Source organism: Canis lupus, chromosome 9, assembly GCF_048164855.1.
Source record: "Canis lupus baileyi chromosome 9, mCanLup2.hap1, whole genome shotgun sequence".
NCBI lineage: Eukaryota > Metazoa > Chordata > Mammalia > Carnivora > Canidae > Canis > Canis lupus.
This window is the reverse complement of record NC_132846.1, coordinates 13,128,939-13,155,339: the sequence shown is the minus strand read 5'-3', so window position 1 is coordinate 13,155,339 and position 26,401 is coordinate 13,128,939. Positions and strand designations below refer to the sequence as shown.

The 26,401-nt window shown below is 38.9% G+C and overlaps 1 protein-coding gene across 11 annotated transcripts in view; it reads right to left on the bottom strand.

The window, feature by feature from the left end:
- AKAP6 (A-kinase anchoring protein 6) overlaps window positions 1-26,401 on the bottom strand; it is a 568,763-nt gene that overhangs the window by 204,701 nt on the left and 337,661 nt on the right. For 6 of the 11 annotated variants that reach the window (XM_072838209.1, XM_072838212.1, XM_072838211.1 and 3 more), the window contains 2 exons: window positions 14,789-14,885; window positions 13,485-13,651 (listed from right to left, as the gene is read on the bottom strand). In XM_072838209.1, the coding sequence (XP_072694310.1) occupies window positions 13,485-13,651; window positions 14,789-14,885 (264 nt within the window). The remainder of the gene's footprint in view (window positions 1-13,484; window positions 13,652-14,788; window positions 14,886-26,401) is intronic. The other 5 variants (XM_072838213.1, XM_072838216.1, XM_072838215.1 and 2 more) reach the window with 1 other exon arrangement.

Sequence of the window (26,401 nt, the reverse complement as noted above, 5' to 3'; positions counted from 1 at the left end):
ATTGGGTAGGCAGTCCCCATGCCTGCAAATGAAGCCTAATAAGCATTGCTTGATGCTGCTGTTGATGATTATGTCAATAGTGAATTATCCCCAACCCATTTCCCTCCTAGGAGGCAAAGTGTGCCTATACTTCCCAATATCCAATTTTTATCACTTATGGGAAGAAAGAGAACTATTGATTGCCTAGGAAAAGTATGCACAACAAGAGTTTCTATTTTAAGGCATTCATTGAAAGAATCTACTATGAGACAACATCTGCTTAAGATGCAGGATTTCCAAAGAGATCCTATCTTCAAACTCTGTTACCTGATTCCTCTTTTGCATATTAGCCAAAAGAGAATAGTCATTAAGCTTTTTGTATACAACTGACACTAAAAGAATCTGCAGATAACAACAGAAGATGCTATTTGTCAAAGGTCTGGAGCAGAAATACAAGTGAAAACTATGATACAATTGGAGAAAATACAAAAGTAATTACAAAGGAAGGAAACCATTCGGAGCATCAAATTTACCTTTATGCCATGATGTTTTTATTCACATTGCTGTTCTCTCTGTCCTATACTACACCGTTAATAATTCTTAGCCTTCAACCAAAAAAAAAAAAAAAAAGAGGATTGGGGAAAACTTGCAAGTACTGATTAACGGTAATAGTTACCGAAGTTAGTTACAAATTTCTCACCTATCAGGAAATGAGATGATTTCATTTCACTCTAAAACACAACAAAAATTAATAGTAACACTATTTAATAATAATTTTGAAAAAATACATTTTTTTCCATTGACTCATACTACTTTAATTTACTTGAGAGAAAAAAAGCATCATGACATAAGAACTGCATTAATTGGGACACCTGGGTGGCTCAGTGGTTGAGCGTTTGCATTTGGCTCAGGGCGTGATCCCAGAGTGCCAGGATTGAGTCCCACATCAGGCTCCCTGCATGGAGCCTGCTTCTCCTCCCTCTGCCTATGTCTCTGCCTCACTCTCTCTGCGTCTCTCATGAATAAATAAAATCTTTAAAAAAAAAAAAAAGAACTTCATTAATGATAAGTTGTAGTAGGCCCAGAAAGTTGCCATTTTATAAATAAATATATACCTCTCTCTTCAAAGAGTTTGTAAAGTGAGGAAACAATAGCGTAAGTAGGGGAAGTGAGTTTAAGACACTTGTTAAGTATACAGCAGGTCAAGTTCTGGAATCTCCAAAGTCTTGAATAATGGGAAAATTCCCAACACATTAAGTGGTTGGCATCCTACGATAGTCAATATTACAGATACAATTGAGCCTCTTTAGCATTGGAATCATGAGTTTACAACATGTGGTTATTCATTTACTTTCAGCTAAGAAAGAAAGAAAAGCTTTGGGCATGAGGTTCTGAAAAAGAGAAAAGGGCTGAGACAAAGGGGAGTTTTTCAAAATTCCTCATAATTCAAAATGCATAGCCCTCAAATTATGGATGAACTTTAGAAGGTTCAAATAAGTACTGACGTTCATATATATTAATTTCTTTCTAGTCTCACAACTAGACCAACAATTCCCATCAGAAATTACTTAACTGGTTTTAGCCAGATGGAACTATCTAGTGAAATTCAGTATTTCCCCCATCTATCTAATGAAAGCCAGAAGAGGCATCAAATGAATGACAGCAGGAAAATAAATCTGACCAAGCTGGTTTGGAAAAATGCATGAGTCTGTGTTTTATGGAGACTGTTCCAGAGAAGTGATCCAGGTCATTTTACAATGCAGGGCTCCTCAACCCTGTATTTCCTACAAAGGTCCAGAAGAGTATAAACTATATTATGTTAGCTAAACCTCATTCATCATTTACTAGAAGCATGTGTATGTACACAGATTATAGTGCACCAAATATAATATGTCAGAGATTAGACTTTGTTAGCGATTCAAATAGTGGCATGATCCAGTTCTGCCCTTTCAGTTTATGTCAATTTGGAGACCTTTACCTTCTCAGGTTCAATCTCACCTAATCTTGTTAGAGAGCTTTAGAGCAAAGACTACAAATTTCATCAACCAGTGTGCTGGTCAGCTGGTAAGTTACATTAGACATTTTTAATCCTTTTCAAGAAGCAACTCAGAGTATATTCTTTCAGCAAGTCTGTTTAAGTAGATTTAAAAAAAAAAAAAACTTAACCTATTAAGACAACAAACTAGGCCTGAATCAAGAAAGTACACAAATAATAATAAAATCATATATTATTTCTTTTTTATTGCATAAATTACTAGCTATTTTATGGTGAGATGGCTCTTCTAAAGATTTTTTATTCATAATAAAAAGCAAGAGGCAAAGGAAATGGGAGAGAATTGTAGGGAAAAAATGTAAAGGTGATAAGATAGAATTGTGTCATTATTTATACAGCTAAGATAAAGTATCATGAAAGATGAGAAAATAAAGTGTAATTCTGTCCTTGGCTTTAATAAGAATATTCTACATCAACCAATTAAGAATAAAGTATCTTTTTAGCTCAAATAATGTTTAAAGTGTGTAGAACAAAGAGGTTTAGGATATAAACACTGCCCCGAGGGGTTTGTAGTCATGGAGTATAATCACTTTAAAAGTTAACTATAAAAGATATAAATGGAAGTTCAAGACAACAATGGAAATGGTGTCACAAGGCTGCATGTGATTAATCACCAAACATGTGGTACAGATAGTAAATGCAATACAGTTTAGAGGGGTAGTAATCACTTAGGACTAGAAAATTATAGGAAATCTCTATTGAGAGGGTAGGATTTAAATCCCAGTCTTGTTCTCCAGTTGCCCCTCATCCTAAACCCTCCCTCTGGTCAAATAATTGTCTCATTGTCTAATCACACTGAATTTGCCTAAATCCTTTGGCCTCCTTCCCTCAATACTCTTATTTACCACCCAACATTCCTCTTTCTCTCTTATCTCAGAGGATAACATCCTCCCTTCCTGAAACTCACAGCTCCACTGGACTCACTTCTTCTCCCTCATCTGAATCATTGTGCCAATTCACCTTCTTTCCTGTCTTAAACTATCTTCTTCAACTGTCCCCTTTTAATTCATTCTTTCTTTGGCCTATAGACATGCCAGTGTCACCCTTATTCTACGAAAAGTTCCTTTGACCTACATCCTGACTCTCCCCTGGCTGCCGGCATTCTGGGAGTTTCACTTTGAGCACATAGATTTCCACTCAATCCCCAGTTTTAATATGGCATCCTTGTTCTCAGTTACTCCAGACATTCTTCAAGTTTCTATCATATTTCTCCTTTATTCTCATACAATAGTCCTTTCTTGTCACTATCAACTTCCAAAGCTATTATTTCTATTTTGACTGCCAAAGTTGTATCCTTAGCATTGACCCCCTCTCCAAGCTTCGGACTTGTATTTTTGACTGAATATTGCACAATACCACATAGATGATTTTCAGGCTTCAAAACTATTTCTAAATTACTGTTTTCAAACTGTTATGTACTTTGGAATCACCTGCAGAGGTTACAAAATATCTGTGCCCCAGTTATATACCCAGATACTCTTAATTGGATACCAAGTCATTATACTTAGCTTTCAAAACTGCTCCTTATCAAAATGTGCCCAACATCCGTAAATGCTAACATGATTTTCCTAACTGCTCATGCTCAGTTCCTTTGGGTCACTATTAACTTTTCCTACAGCACTTCCCCATTCTCCAGATGCCAAATTCTGATATTTCTTCTTCTATAATATCACTTCTATTTTTTCTTTATATTATCATAGCCACTGCTTTTACTTCAGCTGCCTTTAGTTATTGTACTAGATTCCTAATTCGGTCCTTCCTCTCTCATCCTACTTTTGCCATCTGTTTTCTATGGCTAAATCCAATCATTAAAAACACTCATGGCATACTAGTAAAATACAAACTCTTCAGCTGATATTCAAAGTTCTCCATTATACAGAATTTATTTCCCACTATGTCCTCATTCCTTCTCATATATTAGACACACTATGCTTGAAAGAGCTAAACTATTCATTGTTCACCATTCTCTAGTTGTCCCTCATACATTCTCTTTTCCATACTTGGGCCATTCCTCTGCCTGGAATGCTGTCCCTTTAATATCTTCCTACCAATAATTTATCAGAATATTAGGGGCTCAACAAAATCCATTTTCTCTTAGGGGTGGGGGGAGCCTTCCTAGACTCATCAGATTGAGATCATGTCCCATCCTCCAAATTCCCTGTCTCTTACATGCCCTATTATAGGATTTATCATACAGCCTGCATTAATTTAGAATTACATATGTGCAAATCTGTCTCCACTGAACGAGCAGGGAGCAAGGAGAGGTAGTGTCCTGCCCAGAGCTATGACATCACAGTGTAGTTACATATTCAATATTTATTGATTTTAAGGATGAATAAGAGCAGTATAGATATAGAGAACTGGAAAAACCCTGGGCAAAAGGGAAAAAAGAAAAGAAAGAGGAAACTGCATTTGGAAGATGGTGAATTAACTAGAAGATTGATGAAATGAAACAGTGACATGAATCTTCACTAAGCAGGTAGAGTCAAATGACAGGATAAGGTGTTTGGCCTTTACCCTGTCATGTAAGGTTTTAAAAAAGATTGAATAAGACTGAGTATCTTATATATGTTTGGAGCCTAAGTTCTTACATCAGTAAAGTGAAAATGATTATAGGAGTTACAACTGCTAGTTCTGTTGGGAAAAATAAATGAGGCCATCCGGGGAAAAGGCTTGTCCCAAACCCAGAGCATAGTGAGCCCACTCTAAGTGCTAACCCATTAGCAGGGTGTTATATACACACACACAAACACAAAATGGTTACACAATAATGCCTAAGATGTCAAAAGTGCAGAAAGCTTTTCTGACTTTGATTTCCAGATCTAGAGAAAGACAGAAAGAGAGAGAGAGACAGAGACAGAGATGTAAAACCATAAATGTCCAAGAAACGGACTTGGGCAGTTAGCTTCAACTACATTTACTGGACACTACTTCCTTCTTTTATCTTTCTCTCTGTACCTTCTTTCTCCTACCCTCTCTTTTTCTTTGTCTTGGTCTCCTGCTCTAGGCTTTCTTTTTTCCCTACCGTTACTCAGCAAGATCCATGGCCTTGCTCTGCCCTGCAGGGGGCAATGCGAAACAAGTGTTGGCCTCCACAGGCCAAGCATAAAGACAGGAAGGCACCACCCCAACCCAGTGCAAAATGTCTTCGAAACTGCACTGAGACGGCTCCCTGGGCTCTGGCCCAGCAGGACCTCCAATCTAGTTAACGTTTCCTGAGAAACATTAACCCTCATTTAGGCGCAGTGGGAGGTAAGACTAAGAATGTTCTGTGAGTCCTGGTGGCAAAGAATACTGGGTTACACTGAGAAAAGATCTCCATCTCTCTTAACATCAGCAGCACACAAATGGCTAGATTGCAGCTGACTTCCAAGGAGAAGGAAAAAAGCAGGATGTGGATATCTCAGACCTCACTGGGTGGGAGAGATACTCTGGGTGTGAGAACGGTTAAACAAACGTTTGGAGTATTCAGGGTGTCAAGTGCAGGTGTGTGTACATTTGGAAGCTGCTGTTTTATAAGAAGTCCTAGGTGACTCAATAAACACAAGAACCAAAGCAGAGTAATCCTGTTAGCAGGGCTCTCCTCAGCTCAGACTGCTCCCCTGCCAGAAACAACACATTCCGGGGGAAAAAGGGTAAATCGTACACTGAGGTAATTGTTTCACACCTTCAAAGAATTGACCTATTAACGTCAGTGTTTTGGGAAACAATTCTGTATCTTTCCTTCCGTTTTATGCTTAAATACTTATGGTTGGCAATTTTTGGTTTTTGCTTTTTGTTTTTGAAATGTTGACCTCCACTATGTACCAAAAAGTCCCTCTTAATGTATTTACTATATATTATCTTTAAAATAGATCACGCTGAGTTACAATAGAATGTGAGTTCTGCCAATAAAAGAGGGCTGCTTTCCACTGAATGCAGCTCTGTATACAATACCACACATCTTTGCAACTCTAGGTATTATAGATTCTGAGATTAGGCACTGTTTGGCTAAATACGAAAAAGAAAATAGACTACCTTCTCCCATCAATGACATTTCTCTGTGTTGGTTAGAGACACCAAAGAATTTCATTCCCAGATTTTTGCTGAGCCAAACTCTTCTACCTTCAAGGCCACCACCGACAATGGAAACATAAGTATAAAAAAATTAAGATAAGCTGTGGGCTCACATATCATATAGACCATGCTAGGGATGCCCATTACCTGTCCTTTGACCTAGAATATATTTTTATCAATCTCAAATTGATAAAAAATTCAGTCACCTCATTAGAGTGGCAGATCATTTAAAGAAATTCCTCATCTTGGATCCACCCATACATCTGATAATATGCAAATTTAAGTGCCTCAAGGAGATTAGAGGAACTATCTTTTATTGGATTCTATCATAAATTTAGTAACTACAACTGATCTTCAAAGAAATAACTCACTTTTGTTTCTGTCTTTCAAAAACACTTTTGAAGAAAAGTTGCCCTTCTGATAACAAAAAAAGCACTACTGAAGAATCCACAGTAGAAGAAAGGGCTCTCCCTAGGTACTGCATATCAGGACTATGTTTATATAGTTCAGCAGAAAAGAAACTGGATCAGATACTGGCTTATAGGAAGAACTCTGTGTGAAAGAGGTGGAATTGGTAATGCATTTACTACTCATTTGCTTGCATCAAGAACCACATTCCATTTCAATCTGCCAACATCCTAATTAAGATGATCTGAATCTTAGGTGATCTATTATTCTAGATCTGAGATAGCCCAATTTACATTAGACAAGATGTTACACTGTGTGCTTACACCGAGATGATAAGACCACTGTGCATGTCTTCCCTCACGTCTGGCCCAGCACTGGGCAAAGCTCTCTGTCAGCACTCAATAAATAATGGCCAGGCCTTTGCCTATTGTCTTTCTCTCTACCACTTTAGGCACAATTTAATCTTATTATATCATATCTAATTCCTTTCGACACATATAGCTGTGCTCCTTTTTCCATGAGGAAGACAGCAAAGTATCTCAAGTAATTCTACATGTATGTGTCAGTGTATATGGGACTAGCAACATATAAATTCATTACTTGAATGCTGTTTCTAAAGATCTTATATTTAAAAACATGTTACCTACATCAGCTTTTGAGCCGGAAAAGGAAAGAATATAAAGGCAATACTTTGGAAGCATCAAAATCAAATTCCATTCCACGATAATAATATCCAGCTGCAATATTACCCAAGAGACACTATAAAATACAGGGAAAATATCATACAAAGGTACTCTCCAAATCAGCTGCTTTCTCTCCACTTCAGATAAAGAAAGTTACCATAATTTATTAACATAATACTAGGTTAACACTCCAGTGTCTGATAAACACACAAAAAAATGTGTATTAATGTTGGACTTGTTCTCCCTAGATATCTGAACAAAGTCCAGGTTGTGTTGGCAACATAACCAAGTCAGAAGCCACACATACATCCCTTCTTTACCACTATCTAAAACTGTCATTTGTAGGGCTGAGCAAACTTATTTAAGAAGTGTTCTTAAGCTTACTCTAAGTGCTATTGGTGAGCAATAACATGGATGACCTTCATAGTCTGATATCCATTTCCAAAGGGATGACAATCTAAGATGTCAATCTAAGAACTTCAAAGAAAGCAGATAAATAAGCACAACCCTGGAGTTCAAAGCACCCAACCTTCTGTCTCCATTCACTAAGGAAATGAAGATATTCGATGGAACCCAGGCTAGGTCACCCTTCTAGTAGCTGTAAAGTTTTCTGAATTTACAATAAAATCTTCAAATATTTTTTGTTCTGGAAACTTGTCTATTAAAAAAAAAGATTTATTTATTTGACAGAGAAAAAGATAGAGAGCAAGCATGGGGGGAGGCGGTGAAGGAGAAAATCTCAAGCAGACTCCCTGCTGAGCACAGAGCCTGATGCAGGGGCCCCCCTCTCACAACCCTGAGATCTCGATCTGAGCCAAAATCAAAAGTTGGATGCTAAACCGACTGAGCCACCAAAGCGCCCTGATAAACTTATCTGTTTCTTTAAAGAGTACAAAGGAACTGCTGTGTGATTACAGTGATGCAAAGTTTGAGATGTCACATTAGGGACACACTGGGCCCGATTCTAAGACAACTATAATGATGGCTGAATAGGTGAAAGGCAAAGAAGCAGAAAATAAGAATATCTTAAAGGAGGCAATGTGCAAAATACTAGCAAGAATGCTTTCTTGCTTTCAGGATTTTTGTTTTTTGCCTCAAAAGGTCAAAAGAGGAAAAAAAAAAAAGGAATGCAGCCTTTCTTAGGTGTTGGGTGTTCAATGTTTTGAAATCCTTGCAGCTATACACCATTCAAAAATTTAACATACTGAAAGCCTAGTTTTAGCTGATAAACTTTAACCAATCTATCTTAAAATAAAATACATAATTACAAGCATATATTCAATTCTTGGAAGTGAGTGCTGAAGCTCTATTTCTAGAACTGGTGAATTCTGTTCTCTATTTCCATGTATAAAAGATCTCGCAGTCCTGGGAAAACACTTTTTTAAAAAATGAAATACAACAAATAAGGTATGCTGTCGAGTCCTGGGGGAGAAGTTTCCCAGAGTCTTTGAATTTCCTCCTATCCTCCTTCTTTACAAGATTTCTAAGACCAAGTCCTTTTCTGCAGTCTCTCAAACAAGGTAAAAAAGAAAAATACCCCCTAGATATATTCTTTAGATTTTCTATTATGCTTCTCAAGTTCCCAGTAGCTTCTGAAGTAAACTTGAGATGAATTCTGGAGTTTTTTTTTATTATTATGTTTTAATTTTAGTTCTCTTTTAGGTCTAAGATGAAATAGATGATCATAACTGCTATGCTTGGAGATGCATTTCATGGCACAATTTGTACGTGACCTAAGCAAGGTCACGTCATGGAAAGAGAACTGACATGATAGATAACAAGTCAAATCCAAGCTTTTAGTCTTAGACAACTTTAGAGTAACCTATTTAAGCTTGCTCTATGTCATGCAATACGGCAAGAAAATTTTCTTTTTAAACAGTACATAGTAGATGTAGTCTGTACAGAGTTCTCACTCTGGTTTGGATTGTGTCAATAACAGATATATGAAGAATTACTGCTCAAATCACTGATCATTAAGGGTTATTTTTTCATCCACATTGTGAGCCTTGGTGCAGACCTGCAAGCCAGCCTAATTCTCATCCACAATAAGATCCCATGTTCCAGCCGAACCACACGTTTTTACACCACAAGATCTCTGCACATGTTTCATGCTGACAAACATCCTTTCCACCCCTCATTTTAAACATCAACTCCCCTCTTAATCTTTCTTTTGATACTCCCAAATAAACTCATTACTTCCTTCTCTGTGAACTCAGAGTGCTGTATACCTATCTTTAGTAGAGTATATCCCAGATTCTATTATAATTGTTTACTCTCTCCACCATCAGAAATGAAAACTTGTCCACTGACCCTTATCTAGGATTTCCCACATGCCAGGCACTGTTTTCAGTGCTTCAGTTATGTCAACTCTTTCATCTGTATCACAACCTTTTTGCAGAGGATATTATCACTGCTTCATTTTACAAATGAGGAACCTAAGACACAGAGAAGTGATGTCGCTTTCCCAAGGACACACAGCTAGGGAGAGCCTGGAGTTGAACCCAGGCAGTCTGATGTCCCTCTGAGTCTGAGCTTTCCCAAATATTCTTTGTGTTTGCCGCACAGACTAAGGGAGGCAGTTCACGGATATTAAACAGATAAAAGGAATAATCATACTGATTTTTCTGTAGTTTCCTAAGCTTAAATTAGAAATCTATTACCTTTGTCTTAAGTTGATTTCACTTTCTTGCCTACGGAGAAGTTCATTTGTCCAGAGAAAATTCAGGCCAGAAGGGGCAAGAGAGAACTAGTTGAGAGGTAGGAGGCCTGGGGTTTTGCTGGCTCTACTAGGTCAGAGTCAAACTCTGCACCTCCCTCAGCTTCCACGGCTGCCAAAACCTACACAAGTCCCTCCAGGAGCTGCTCGTAGATGTACGACACTGTGCACACAGCGTGACACAGAATGCTTGGAATAGAAATAGTACTAACGGAAACCACTTAGCCTGTTTTTTGTAAACTGATGGGACTCAAGGAAGACACTTTTACTTTGGGGATGATTGAAACAGAGAAGTTTTTGTCATTGTTTCTTTAGAAGTGAGGCACTCAAATCATGGAGAACCAGATATATTTATTCTTCCTCCTGACCTTTAAATTTATATCTCAAGTCCTCACAGATAATCACCACCTATTTTACCATTTAAATCACTTCTTAATTCTTGTATTTTGTATACCTTCTTTATTTTTCTGATTAAAATAATTTTTACTCATTGTAGAGATTTAGAAAGATATTTAAAAATGCACAACTATTTACATTATTTAAGTATTTTAAAGAACACAATCGCAGGGACGCCTGGGTAGCGTGGTTAAGTGTCTGCCTTCGGCTCAGGGCATGATCCTGGAATCCTGGGATCGGGTCCCACATCGGGCTCCCTGCATGGAGCCTGCTTCTCCCTCTGCCTGTATCTCTGCCTCTTTCTCTCTGTGTGTCTCTCATGAATAAATAAATAAAATCTTAAAAAAAAAAACCCACAATTGTATATTATAGGACTTACCCAAAGTTTCAAAATTCTCTTCTAAAACATTATTTTAAATGACTCTATAACCTTGCATTAGGATAAGATGTAACATGATTTAATTAATTGGTCCCTGTTTTAAACATTTTGATTGATATCAGTTGTTTGTTATTATAAGCAACAAAGCGATAGATTTTCTTCCACCTTGTCTGAGGATCCTGGTCATATGAGAATCCTGTAGCCCTTGCAGGAAAAGGGCCTTATTGGAGCCTACAGGACAATGTGGTTCTCTGGGAGCTTGTGGAATGCAGATTATGGGGCCCCAGCCAGGAGGTTCTGATCTCTCAAGGTTGGGCCTGGACAAGTGCTCCTCTTTTTGAGAAATGCTGACACTGCCTGTCCTTTGATAATACTTTCTCTTTGTTGGGTTATCTTCTTTATTCCCACTCAATATACTCCCCTACAAAATGAGCTGGTTTCAAAGTCAAATTCACATTGGGTCTGGTGAAGAGAGCTACTATCCATTTTTAGCCCAGTCTTTTATTAATTTAGGTGATTGAGCCATCTCTGCAGTTCCTCTTTGGTACCTCGCCACCCTAACTCCCATTTACCCAACCCACCCACCCATGTTCCATACTACAGCCAGGAACAGCTTTTTATGCTGCAAATCAAGGATGTCATTTCCCTCCTTACTACAAAACCCTCCCCTGTGCTATCAGAGGCCACCCAATGGCCTATGGTTCCCTCAAACCCTTCTGTCTCTCTCTCCAACTACATGGGCCTAGTCATAGAATTTTGCCCCCTCCAAGAAGCCCTCCTTGATGCCCCTGATCTAAATCACTTCTCCCAGCCCAACCTCTAGCTGCTCTCTTTTCTTTCATAGCACATCACCATCTATAGAGGCATGATTATTAGATTAAGCCTGTCTCCCCATTTCACCACAAGATCCATGTGTGACACAGGCACTGAAACTAAATGTTCATCACCACCATACCTGGCCCTAAGCAGTGCCAGTTGAGAGGCAGTACTCTATGTGGCAACCTACATAGGCTCTGGGGCCAATCAAATTCAAATCTGAGTTCTACTACTTATACCTGTGTGACCTTAGGCAAGTTACTTAATTTCTCTGTGCCTCCATTCTCTCCACTGGGGATCATATGGGACTAACCTATAAATTTGTTGTGAGAATTAAATGAAAGAATCCACAGAGGTGCCATAGAACCACATCTGGTATGCAGATAGCTTTTTAAAAGTAAATAATCAGTATAAATAAATAGGACACAACAGACTTTAGAGCTGTGTTTTTTCTCATCATCACCCCACCTCCACCCCAGCCAAAGCATTAGTCCCTTCAACTTGTCCCTGCAGTCTGTTCCTTGAAAGGGCCTACTTCTGCCCTGAGAAATCTGATGAATACATTCTCCCTTCCATATTATTAGTTCCAGCTTTGATCCTTTCGTCACGTCACTTCCTAAAATGTGCACTCCTGTGCCAAGCCACTGCTCTTCCTTCCTTCGAGTATTTCCTGAAATGTGACCTCCTCCAAGGAGCTTTCTTTAAGTGGAACAGAGCTCATCATTCCATTCTATGTTTCCAACAAATAAGTTAAAGGTTGTTATTTGAGGTACCAAAGTCATAAATCTTCTGAGCTCTTCACTGGCTGCATGGTCTCACCATTGCTGGGCAGGTGGGGTTTCTCCTCTGCCTGCACTTAAGAATGTAAGTCTACGAAGGTAAAGGGTTTAACTTGCTCTGTATACATTTAGCACAATGCCAATCCACATGGATGCTGAATAAATGTGACTTGATGATGATTTAATTACTTTGTCCATGCCTGGAATAGAAACCATGAACTCTTAAATCTGTTTTCCCCCACACAGCAATGTGTTTCAAGGCTGAGTCTATTATGAGACTGGTTTTCTGCATTTACTTTCAGAAGAGAATAAATACAAAAGAAAGAGAGACCACGAGAAAATACCGAATTAATAAAATTATTTTCCACATCATGAGGTCAAAGATACCTTTAGAACAGCAGTGCACTGTATTAAAAAATACACTTAAAGTTTAATTGCTTATGCTTTATGGGTTATTTTGTAAATCTAAAATAGATAACCAAAACATGTCAATACGCATTTTTAAAGTACTTGTTGTATTCGGTGCATGCACCATTATGGAGAACTTACACTCAGAGCAAAAAGATTTGTAGCAAAGCATATGACCTTCTTCCCACTACAATGACCATCCCCTAATTAGGCAATGCATCTGATAGTCATTAACAGGAATGAGATAATGAATCACTTTCTCTCTTCTTTGTTAATTTGCTGTAACCAAGCGGCTAATGGATGTCAGAGCTGAGTGATTGCACTGATTATAGTGATTTATAGTTGCAAAAAAACAATTTAAAACCATTCTGATTATTCATGTTAAAGATGCTTTATGTTTTGTTTACTAAATGTTTTATGTCCCCCTTTCTCCTACCTTTAAAGTATCATCCCCCTCCTACTCTGCACTTTTGACAAAAAGACCTCTTCCTGGAAAACTTGAAAGTTGTAGCCTTTTTGTTATTATTATTATTATTGTTTTAAACTAAGCCATTTCATTTTATCTTTCTATGTCTCTCTAGAGAGAGAGAGAGACATAGATATAGATGTATAGATATATATAGACATATAGATATGTAGATAGACACACACACATATGTATATATATAGAAAGAGAGAGAGATAGAAATAGATATATAAAGTTTACCCAGTAGAAACAAAAAGCCTTAGGGGTAGAAAGAAAACTTCAGTGGTGCCTAGTTCAAAAGAAGGCAGAAATGAGAGGAAATCAGGCAAACTTCAAGCCACTTACCTTGGGGCTTCCAGTCCCTTCCTCGCCCTCCACAGACACATCAGTAGCCAGAATCTCAGCTTTGATGGTATCCAGAGCCCTGAGAATCCAGCTGTGTTGTCGTTTGATTTGCCTCTGCAGCTCCTTCCACTGGCTTGCAATCATCCGCAGCATATCCTTCAGCCCTTCTCCAAAATGAGGGGAAAATACAAGTTACAGACTGGACTGCATTTTTACCCAGTATTGTCTTTTATCCAATAAATTAGATGAATATCCCAAATAGTAAACATAATTTTAAACGACGATTACCATCACCTGCCATATAAGCCTTTGTCCCTGAGGAGAGGGGCCAGGGATTTTTGCCTTCACACAAGGCATAAGGACCAAAAATGGGATAACCACATAACATAGATGCATGGTTGGGAATCGACTTAGCTTTAGTATACTGGCTAAAAAAAAATGCATGTCGAACAAAAATCACAATGTGCAAAAATGACTAACATGAAAGCTTCACATTCCAAGTAAAAGGCCCTTTTGTGTATCTGTGTGGAGACCTTATAATGATCAGAAAGATGTACAGAAATAGGCAAAGTTAATGCAATGAGCAATATAGTAAATGGGCCAGAATAAGACAGCAGTCTTTAGCATTAGCATGTCCGATTAATGTTGCTCTTTCCTTATTTAGCTGTAGTAAGCTCAAAGCAAGAGTCAAATTATAATTCATCCTTATTGCCTTTTACTACCAGGATAAGTATAACCAAATGACAAAACTATTTTTTATTTATAATCTGTTCTTCATAAATACATTAATACCGGGTAAGAGTTGGTTTAAGGCCAAAACTCTGCTAATGCAATGACCAGCAGAAAACATGCAAAATGTTCATGTGTGCGAATTGGCAGGGAAATAATCGGATATATCTGGACTGCCTACCTTATATCTGTAATGATATCTATAAGTACCCTAATGCATATGCATTATAACTATTTGCACAATTCTCATTCATTATCTTAACGTTATTTCCAGAGCACCTACATCAAAAAGCATGTCAATGTGAAGTTTTCAGGAATGTGATTTCAATTGAAACTCGGGCGAACAGCAAGCCCAAAATAAAATGAACAGACCATTTGGAGGCAGTATTTCATCTTATAAGTATCACAGCATTGTATGCAGTATATGAAACATTTATAAATCTTGAAGGTCAATCTGATAATGTAAATATTAATAATACATAAGGAAGTGAATATATGCAGTAATTTACAGCAATGCTTCTTCATTCTTAATAGTCTGGAGACATAAAGGCTTGCAATATTTCAGGAGGATTTACCTGCTTTGTGAGATGCAATAAGCTCGAGAAGTTGGTGTCCTTCCTCCTCCACAGCTTCCTTGAGAGCACAATGACTGTCTACATTCAACTTAAAACTCTGCAAGGAAAAATATGAGCATCAAACCCTGGCAAGGCAGTTAAACATAAAACATCCATACAAAATTACTTGCTACTTTTTATCAAGAACCACACAGCCCAATTTACCCAATAGACAAACTAATTTGCAATACTAAAAGCTATTGATATTTGGGATCTGGGCTCAAAATGTTTCCATTAGATTAGCAGAGTGCATCTGTTTGGAAACAGCTGACAAATCTAGAAATTCATTAGGTTTTTATGAAAAGTCACATCCCGTAGGCTATATCAGGAATAGCAGTGTTCTATAAAATACACTGAATTTCTACCAGCACATATGAGCTCTTTCCTTCACTTTTTAAAAATGTTAGTGATAGCACTATTTATGAAACCATAAAAAAATTGGCAGCATAAAATATATTAGCCTTATGTGCACATATATAAATCCATTAATATAGTAAGGGTTGGATTCAGCTGTTTCTCAGATATCACACAAACCAGAGAATACCAAGGTGGAATGAAGTGCTGTGCTGAGGAGTCAAATGCTCTCCAAATCTTTGATTTTTTAAAAGCTTATTTCTTACAGTGTGACTTGGTCTGAAAAATGAATACATCAAGCACATCGGGGGCATTTTCACTCACGACAGTCATCCAAAAACTAAAAACTGCTGGCTAAATCCCAACTCAGAGCCATTTCTTTCGGGCAGCCTTCTCTATTGCTTCATATGGAGTTACCTACTCCCTTCTCTGTTCCTTACGTGTGTTTGTACTACAGAACTTATCATCTGTATTCTGCTTTATTTCTATACTTGGCTACCACATTTTAAGCAATTTTAAAGAAATACTAGTTGCACATTTATCTCCAATGCATGTCACACACAAGATGTTCAATAGATTTGTAGAAATAATGGATATCTGTCTAACTGAATCAGTAACACTCTCTGAGAGGAGGGCTTCCATTTAGATATTTCAAGAAACATGGGTGGTTTTCCAAAGATTTTCCATCTCTGGCATGTTGTAAGGCATTCCAACCACAAGGAGGTCCAATGGAGAGTAATCATGGTAACCAATCTCCTGAATCAGTGGTTAGTCTTCAGGGTGAAAATCAATTCCTTGAGTTGACTAATTAGAACATGAATTTAAAATACTGTGTGTCAAATATTGGCTTCTCCATGATGATAGGGCTCCAAAAATACAACATATTTTGCTCTTACTGAACACTCATTGAGCAATAGCTGTTTGCACAGCACTAAGCTTAGTATTGAGAACATTTAACAGAAGTTCAAGATGATACAGACCCAGTTAGAATGTAATTTGGATGAAAGGGGTTAAACCACCATAAATTGTGAAATTAGGTATTCATTCATTTAGAAACCATGCATCATGCCTGTTCTGTAAACTGGACAAAGTGACAGGGATTTAGGGGGGTTAAAACATGGCTTCAAAAGGCAATTAAACGTGTTACTAGGAGAACAAAGTATAGCCTCTAAGTTATCTTAGATGTTCAGTTGTGAATCTGGGCTCCCTTTTTCTTAGTGGAGAAAAGGTGGTCTTTTTAAAGCTGAGAATAAAAAGCAGATTAAAAGAAACTGAAAATGAAGGTGATAAAAACAGACAAATCAGACCATGAATTATAAAGGTAAGAGATTTGACTAAAAAAATTTTTGACTCCAAAATGAACTATTTCATCTGACTAGAGGCATAAGAAACAGTAGAGTTTTAGCCAAATACAACAGAAAGAAACAGTATTAAGTTTCCCCACAGGCTGTTCACTCTAGTATTGTCCTCTTTCAACTACAGGTATACAGTTGAATAAAATAAAGTATGGCAACGTATGAGAAGCCTAATGCCTTGGTCAATACAAACAATATGATATCTATGAAAAATTAAATATTTATTATTTGATAGCCAAAATATGGCTGCACGTACTTTTTGTCACTGCAGCAGAAATCCTCAACTCTGAAACCATGCCATGTAGAGTAAGGTTCATGTATGTTTCAGGGAAGAGGGACAAAGAAAAGAAAAACACTTGAGATCAACAGGAGAGTGCCAAAGTTTAGGAAGAAACATGTTCTACAGATTTCCTTAAAACTGTAAATTTAGCCTAGTACTCTCTCTGATTCTCTGTTTACTTACAACAGACTTGTGCTGAATGGTTAGTAATCATGAACTTCTGAAGAGGTGCATCAGGCTTATGTCTCAGAGCAAAAGAGAACCTAAGGACCTGTGAGTAGGTTGGATAATTTGACATAATTGAAGCCAAGAGTATAGAATAGATGCAGCTGGGTCTGGTTCTGCCTCAAGATGATGTGGAAGCATTTGATTAGGAAAGAGGAAAAGATGAGGTATTCATTATTAGGAAAAAGATAAGCTGATAAGCTTGATGCAGTAGAAAAGACTCATTTAATATATCTATTACTCAAATGGCACAATATTGCTTGATTTTCAGGTGCACCCATTAACCATTAATAACATCACCTAAGGAATTCACAATGGGCCTCTGAGAAGGCAGCTATACAGGCACATTAACAAAATTGTCAATGAAATTTCTGACTGCTAAAGGATTCTGTAATAAGCTCTCCCCCTTCTGTTCTTACCTTATTCCTAGGGAAGGAAGCTTAAGTGAAACAGTTTTATTTTCTTTCTTTTTCTTTATCTGACACTTCGACACATATCCATTCTGTGCTCCTCAGCAATGCCTTATATCCCTCCACAACATCCACAGCATTCCCTGAAAATTCAGGACATTCTCTGAAGATTTAATTTATGGCAACAACATTGTCATAGGTGGGTACCGTGTTCCTAGGTCACTGACTACATGAAATTCCTTAAATATGAGTAATCTGGGTTCTGTGAGACTCAAGATCTTTTTTAATGTCCTTAAAGCAGCATGGGGGCACCTGGTGGCTCAGTGGTTGAGCATCTGCCTTTCGCTCAGATCATGATCCCAGGGTCCTGAGATCGAGTCAGTCATCAGGCTCCCAGTGGGGAGCCTGCTTCTACCTCTGTCTGTGTCTCTGACTCTCTCTCTGTGCATCTCTCATGAATAAATAAATAAAATCTTTAAAAAATAAAAAATGAAGCAGCATGTAATTGAATGTCTAGAAGATAATAACTAAGGAAATGGAAAATGCACTCACTGAGACAAAGGAGTGGATTATCAAAAAGATAATACATCAGAGGCTGACCAATGGGTATTTCCATCCCTGCGATCTCTAGCTTCACCAGTTTAGATAGATCTGGGTGCATTACTCCTTGGCAGGATGGAAATTTGGGTGAGCACACTGATTGTACTTTGACCATGACCAGACTTCACAAACAAAATACTGCATCTAATCCCCTTCTATTCAAATTTCTGAAGATTCCCCTTGGATGAGAGTATGGCAGTCATGTGGATGCAAAATGAAATCTAGGAAATGTGTGCCTTGATAGACAAAACTACGACAAAGGTGAAGAATGATTACTCATGAGGACTCGTAAGAACAGATAGGAATCTCCTGGTGCAGGAAATAGTAGGAAAGACCATAATCACATTCAGAGGCTTAAAGATCCTAAGTGGCTCAGTCTTAGTGGCTTCGTATGGTGAACACAGACTTTGAATCATCCAATGAAATACTGTTAATGTCTGCACGTCCATTGAGGTCCATGAGTTTTGAGATGCTGGTGAACAATCAGAAAATCCAAAAAAAGAGTTATTAAGTCTTTCATGACCAATTTCAGTTTCTTTAAGGCACAAATTAGTATATATTTATTGGGTAGTCTTTGCCAGGCTTATAGATACAAAAGGTAGCGATACATAATCCTGGCATAAGCATCGTATAGTCTCTTGGGTAAAAGAGATTAAACAAACAAACAAACAAAAAGCCAGTAGCCTTATGTGACCCAGCATAGCATAAATGTGGAATGAAGGTTTGGTGTATAATAGAGTGGTGGGGGCAGCCCCAGTGGCGCAGCGGTTTAGCGCCACCTGCAGCCTGGGGTATGGTCCTGGAGACCTGGGATCGAGTCCCACGTCTGGTTTCCTGTATGGAGCCTGCTTCTCTCTCTGCCTCTCTCTCTCTCTCTCTGTGTATCTCTATGAATAAATAAAATCTTTAAAAAAAAAACAGAGAGTGGTGGGACCTTAAGCAAACTGAATAGTAATATGCCCTACCCAATGAGATTTTTTTTTTTAAAGTATCATGCTAGCCAAGTAAAACCAAGACTGTGGGCTGTATTCCATGAGTGTGGTAAATGCCGATAGGTGCTGTGGGATCCCAAGCTGGGTGCCAGGTTCTGCAGAGCCTTGCAGGGAGCTTGTAGAAAAAGGAATAATTTTTATGTGGGCCTGGAGATGCTGTTTATTGTAGCAGGAAGTGGGAAGCCTTGAGCAGCTTGGTGTGGCTGGGACAAGGTACAAGTGGGAGAGGTGGAAGCCGTGGCTATACATGCTATTTAATTCCAGGGGCCATGAAAGAGGCAAGAAGATGTCAGCCACATTGGAGAGTGACTGGTGTAGTTCTGTGTTCTAGAAAGATCTCTCTGGCTGTTATGCAGAGTTTTTAAAAGGGCAGACTGGAGACAAGCAGGCCATTGAGGAGGCTGCGATGATAATATAGGCCAGATGTTTCTGCATGCTCACAATTTTTTTAATTAAAAAAAGGTATGCTTTTCTTCTAAATGAATGAAAGAAGAAAAAAATGGAGAAAATCTTCTGTCTTTTTAAGTTTTTCTCAGTATGTGAGAGCAGCATGTGCCAGAATTTAGTTCTTTGGCTGTTCTGATGATAAATACCAGAGGTTATTAGTCAGGAGTCTCCCAATGTGAAAGACATATTGAACTGATGAACTTTTACTCCCACTGTCATTTTAAAGAGATGGTATATATGCTGATGAATAAGGCACTTGATGACACTTTTTCTTCACACAAAAGATTTTTTACTACCCTAAGAAAATGAAAACTTGCTTTTTTTTTTTTTTTTTTTAAACAAGGGCAAGAGGAAGAATGTGTGTTCAATCAGAAAAGCAGAGGCTTAAAAAGTCACCTGCTACCTGCCTCAGGCCATCTCCACCAGGGCTCCACTCTGAGCCATGCCTTAACACCATCCTGTGCTCCCACTGGGGCTCTTGCTGAGGAAGAAAGCCCCAATCCCCTGTGTTGAGCCTGGCAGATCCTCTTCTTCCCTCCCAATGCCATTGACAGAGGATGATCATCTGGTCTTCAAAATATAAAATATACCTTCCAAATATCATATGTGCCAAGAATTGAAGGGTTTTTATGAGTAAACATTTCTTTGTTTAAGAACCTCTGGAAAAATTGACAAGGCGCTATCCAGCCATTCAAGTGAAGATTATGAAATCACATGAAAAATACACAGAACATATTACAAGCCAAAAAATGAAGATTCAGAATTGCACCCGTGATAGCAGTAGAGCTATGTAAATGAACACTCCCGGCACATGGGAACAGAAGACCTTGGGGAAACACAATGAAATGTTAACATCGTTTGTGCAGAGTAGGACTTAGAGTTAACAGAGTCTGGTCTCATGGAATCAGTTCTCAGTGCTTCGCCGTTCTAAGACATATAATGAAAATAATACTAACTTCTAGGTTATTGTAAGAATTAGAGATAATGATTATAAAGCACTGAAGCAATGCCTGGAAATAAGTGAGACTAAAGAAAAATCGTTACGACTTTTAAGTTCATTTTCTCTATTTTCCGAATGTGTTCTGTGGTAAATGGTACCTTATGGCAACTTCAAGTGATGAGTAGCGCCTACTGTTGAGGTTCTCCAAACTTCTTAGGTGCAGATACCACATCCTCTTCGCTTTAGTGTCATCACCCAGCAGAGGCTTGCCCACAGGCACACCAAAACATACATGCTGCTTTCTGAGTTTTGGGGCAAAGAGTGCGTGGACAGAGAGGCCAGTGATTTGGGGCTTCCTCTTGCCTCGAGTGTGTGCTCTTGGGCGAATCATCTAACCCTTCTGGGCTTCTGTTTCCTTACCTACAATCCAGGCATTTGGACTACAATGCAGGCATTTTCCAGTCCTTGGACACTTTGATTTTATCTTTCAGCCAGGCAGTTAAGGATAGGTGGCTTGGGAGACATTTTATTTATTCTAAACTAGAAAATTTTCAAAGGGGGAAGAATCCCAAAGGCCATCTAACTATTCATCTACCCCAGGGCAGCTCTGTCTCTCAACCGTCCCGGGCAGATGTGTTCATTCTATTTTTAACATCTCCAGGGAAGTTTCTTCTGACTTCTCATCCTGAGTCCACAACATTTCTTCTCAGGAATTTAAGAGCTCTGTGAAAAGCAGCACGAGCTTCAAATTCTTTTGCCAAGTCATCTCTCCAGTGGAGGAGTTGGAAATCAGAAACACTGTGAGAATATGCCAACAAAATCCACACGTCCAATCAATCACCAGGCCCTGCCAATTAATTTCTTCATCTTCAACTCTTCCATATTGACTAACACTGCCCAAGATTCAGGCCCTCATCATTGTCCCTGCCAGGTTGACTTTGACAGCTTTTGGTTATGGCCTCTCAAAACTACATTTAATCCTTATTTGTGGCGTGTCTCTGAAGGTGCAGGCATCGTCCTAAGCATGCAGGATGGGGCTGCGAACAAGGTAAATACAGCCCCTGACCTCACAGAGCTCACAGTCTAATGGGGTGGAGGATGTGCATCTTATAAACAGGCAGTTGCAATTGATTGTGTCAAGGAGGCCATGATATCATGCAGGTGCTGGTGACAGCATGGACTCTGGAGCTGACAGCCTGGGTTCAAACCTCAGCTCCTCCATCAGCCATGTGTAACTGTGGGAACCCCTGGGTACTCAGTTTCTTCCACTGTAAAAAGGGAGAAATATTAGTGCCTATTTCATGAGATCGCTGTGAGGAAGAAATGCCTTTTTACCAGTAGAACACCGCCTGGCATATCATAGTCACTCAATTAAAACATTTGGTTACACAGAATGGCCTATCTCTAAAACAACTCTGAAAAAGGTGCTCCTTCTCTTAAGGTCTTTTAATAGCTTCCCAGAGGCATGACCTATAGAGCCCTCTAAAATCCCAACCAAGTTCGCTTCTCAGGTCCCATGTCTACCTTGAAATGTGCCTGAACTGCTTCAAGTTTTTCAAGTTTCTAGCATACACCAGCCATCTTGCTCCTCTGAGATCCTGCTCTTGCTGGCACCCCTGGTAAGGAGGTATGGACAGTCCTCCCCTTCCCTGGCTAAGCTCTACTCATTCTTTAAGATTCATCTCAGGTGTCAATCGGTCTAGCAAATTTTCCCTGTCTTTCTTCTATCTTCCCAGTTTGCACATTCTCTTCAGTATCACCAGTACCTCTGCAGAGCCTGAACTGCCACTTGCTACAATGTTCGATAACTAATGATGTGCTTGCTTCCCATCCACGAGTTCCTTCCCACTCATTTTTGAGTCCACAGTGCCTAGGACAGTGCCTGACACACAGAACATACCTAACAAATGTTGGGGAACAAATATTCAGACCAAAAACATTCCAAGTAGCTTTCAAACTGCATATAGCACTTGGGAGATATTGGTACAGTCGCTCTTTGCCTAGAAGTGGTTGATAAATGTCCCCAAATTTTACTCAGTGAACACCATGTAAATGAGCTGTCATGTTCCTTTGCTTACAAAATTACTTGCCAATTACACTTAGATGATCTCAGTGTAATTGCCATGTAAACTGTACCCTGGCTGAGATAGCCCAAATCATCAATTTAACTTTACCCTTTCATCATATGGTACTTACCACGTAATTAAATAAATGGTCAGCCACCACCACAATTGTGTATCTCCCCAACCAAATGAAGTGGCCACATTTGTCACTGATTTATCAGTTATGACAATATGCAACACACTTCCAGGTATACTATCAGAAGCTTAAAAAATTTAAAAGCACTAGGTACTCTTGAGAAAGAAGCTCCAAGTTCATGAGAAAAAAGATAAGCATTATAAAAACTTTGTTTTCCTCTTTAAAAAAAAGAAGGCAGCACTAAGATATAAAGACAAAAATCCTCATTCTTCCTGAGAAGACCTTCTTCCTGAAACCTGAGATAATAAAAACATCTCCAGGGATCCCTGGGTGGCTCAGCGGTTTGGTGCCTGCCTTCAGCCCAGGGCATGATCCTTGAGTTCCAGGATCGAGTCTGCATCGGGGTTCCCTGCGTGGAGCCTGTTTCTCCCTCTGCCTATGTCTCTGCCTCTCTCTCTCTCTCTCTCTCTGCATGTGTGTGTCTCATGAATAAATAAATAAAATCTTAAAAAAAAAAAATACATCTCCAAGCATTTGAAGGTGAATTTAGCTCTTCAAACAAATCACAGTTTCTTTCAAATAAACAGTTGCATTTTGTGTGTGTGTGGAAGGTAAATGTATTTTACTAAGGTTGACATTCTTTTCTGATAGACTCACTAATACCTTATACAAAAATTAGATACATGGGAGAAAGATCCTAAGTGTTGACAGTGCCTCTTGGTGACCAAATTTTAATTTGCTTTTCTGGATGCCACCTCCACATCTGGCACAGGTAATCACATTGACTTCCCAGCGTGGCCACATTAGGCAGAGTGGAGTCTCAAACAGGTTCTGTCTAAAGGGACCACTTGACTTCCAGAATACACTGCTCTGAGGCTCTGATTGAAAAAGAGGTCAATGCTGGCCCAAATATCGCTCTACCCCCTGCAGGGGAATAATTGATGTGCAGCAGCCCCTACAGATGTGGAGTCACCAAGGTGATGGATGGATATAAGTATATTATTCACATGTACATCTGCTAATATACAGGTCCCAGTGCAAACACCAAGACTTAAGAATATTATGTGGATTTAGGACAATCCCTGAAGGACTCCAGTTCCATTAAAAATTTGTTTGGCAGCCTGGGGCAGATCTATTCCAACTCCCACATGTTTCATGCATTTGAGAGGGGGAACCAAAATGCTTTAAAAATAAATTTAATAAATTTTGTAATGTCAAATCATTAACATCCTGTCTAGTCATACAGCCTTCGTATTTTGAAATAGCAACATTAACCTGCAGAATCTTTTTAAACCTTTCTAATATCGGAGTTAATATTTTTGTTTTCAAAAAAAAAATCTTCCTTGTGTTTTCTGCCAAAGGGAATGAATTACATCCTGAAAACAGGAAAAAACATTCCAATTTTTTCCCTGTATAGGCATTTCTATTGTCACAAATATACCAGACAATACCCAGAAAGCTCTGTGACCAGAGTCCATTTTTGGTTTGGAAATAGTAGAGGAAATAATTTAACTCACAGATATTCTCAGTTATTGTTTGCTGATTTACAATACTAGTTACAATGTGCTGCCTGTAATGGTTGTAACACTGCTCTTACAAATGCTCATTCATTCATCTAGCAGATATTTTTAGTACTTATTATGCACATACAAGGCTGGGTGTCAGAGGACACTGCAAAGAGACACACAAGCCATCCCCTCAAGGAGGTGACAGTCTGGGTGGATAGGGAGAAATCCAACTTCTCTAGGGGCACCTGAGCTTCTCACACCACACATTCTTCTCAGGTCTCCAAATGAACAAAGCATCATCAAATACAACATGTTTATTTGATCTTCACAACAATCTTCAGCAGATATGACAGGCATTTTTCTGTTTCAGATCTGTTTCAGGCCTGAAACTCTTAACTTTAATATCACTTATATTGAGTAAACTGCTTCGAGATTCCAAAACTCCATGTCACCCGGTAGGTAAGTGGGATCTGCACATGGGCCTATACAAGAAGAGAGGCAGGAGGTGACAGCACCCTGGCTTAGAAGAATTGGGCCACACCCTGGCTTTTGTCTACACAGTGTCCTGTGGCCTGTGCGTGAACCCTCACAGTGCAAAGCCAGTCTGCAAATATTCTCTTCAGCCCCTAAATAGGAAATGCTTAATAAACAGAGTGTTTCCTTGGTATCCTAATGTAAAACAATCATTACATCTTAAAAAGAGCAATAAACAAAATAATAAATTAGTAAAATGTCTAGCCACCAACAATTTTCAAAACAATGAGAACTGCTGGGTATCACGGCCCAAGTCCTTAAACTGAATCAGGCCCAAAGTATATCCCCAGGTGCTCTGAACAGTTCAGGAATCCTTTTAAACTGAAAATGGAAGACAATACTATTTGTCTCCTAGATGCACAGAATTAGTTATGTAAGTGAAGGAATGTGGTCCAGGGCTCCTACGTGTCCAAAATGAGCTTCCTGTCCCCACACATCAATGCCAAAATGCCCGCATGCTCATGAATTCCCAACAGAGCTTTCCATTCCCAAGCTACCAAAGGAAGTAACTCAAGGCTGAGAGCTGAGTATTTTAAATCCCCCAAAGAGAAGTAATGCTGCTCCCCACTAAATTCTCAGCTATTCACCTTAAACTGATGGGAATCAAGGGGAACGAGCAAATGGAACTTCAAAGCTCCTACGAGGCTACTAGCTCTGCTCAGCAAGGCTGAGGGAAGTGGCAGCCAAACTCACACAGCTCAGTCTTTTGAAGTCTAACTGACAGTCTCCCATTAGCTGAGCAATACAGTCGCTGCTGTACAGTGGCAGCTGCTAGGCTTCTGAAGCTTGGCTTTCTTGGGCCAGGACTGCCTGTCATCTCAGCAGAGGATGGTAGCCAGGGAGAGGTGGGCACCAGGAAGTAGGGAAAAGGAAAGCCCATCCTCTATCTCTTAACTTGGAGCAATGAAAAATGGAGCAGAGGTGGACATAGAAGGGTGAGCAAAAGAAAAACAGCTGAGCATCTTCGGGGAAACTTTCTTGTATGGCTAAAAACTCCGCGAGAAGTATATATATTTTTTAACGAAACAAATGAAACCTATTTAATAAAAAAAAAAAAAAAAATACAATGTAACATGAAGTTCTAAATATATGGGATAAATGCATGAAAGTGTGTGGAGATTTTATTAGCCAGGAACACTACCAGTTTAATCCAGTTTGTCTTTATAAGTACTTAATGACACAGGAAGATTTCAAACCCTTCAAGGATACCGAGAACAGTAAACTCTGTCTGCAGGATTTGGTGCTTCTGCGCCACCTTGTGGTAGCCCCCTCAAATTGCAGGTACTAATCCTGAAATGAACAAGTTCTAGAAGGTGGGCTTTACAAGCTACCCCTATAAACACATACTCAACCTCTGTACACACATAAACATGGGCTCTACTCACTTTTCTAGGCCTGTAGCAACATCCATCCCTAGATTATTACACACTTCCAGTCCATGGGGGCCCAGAAATGCTTCTACAGATAAACACTAATGGGACAAAGAGGAGAATTTCAACTAATGTGTAAAAAAAAAAAAAAAAAAAAAAAAAACCCTGAATGCTCACTACAGTATTATTTGCAAAAGCATAAATAAGGACATGGCTTAAATGGCCATCATCATGGGAATGATTAAATAAATTGTGGCGCATCCACTCAATAAAAAATTAAGGAGCTGCTAAAAGTGCTATGGGTAATAGATCTTCATGCACTGACAGAAAGAAGTCTGAGATATCTTTAGATACAAACAG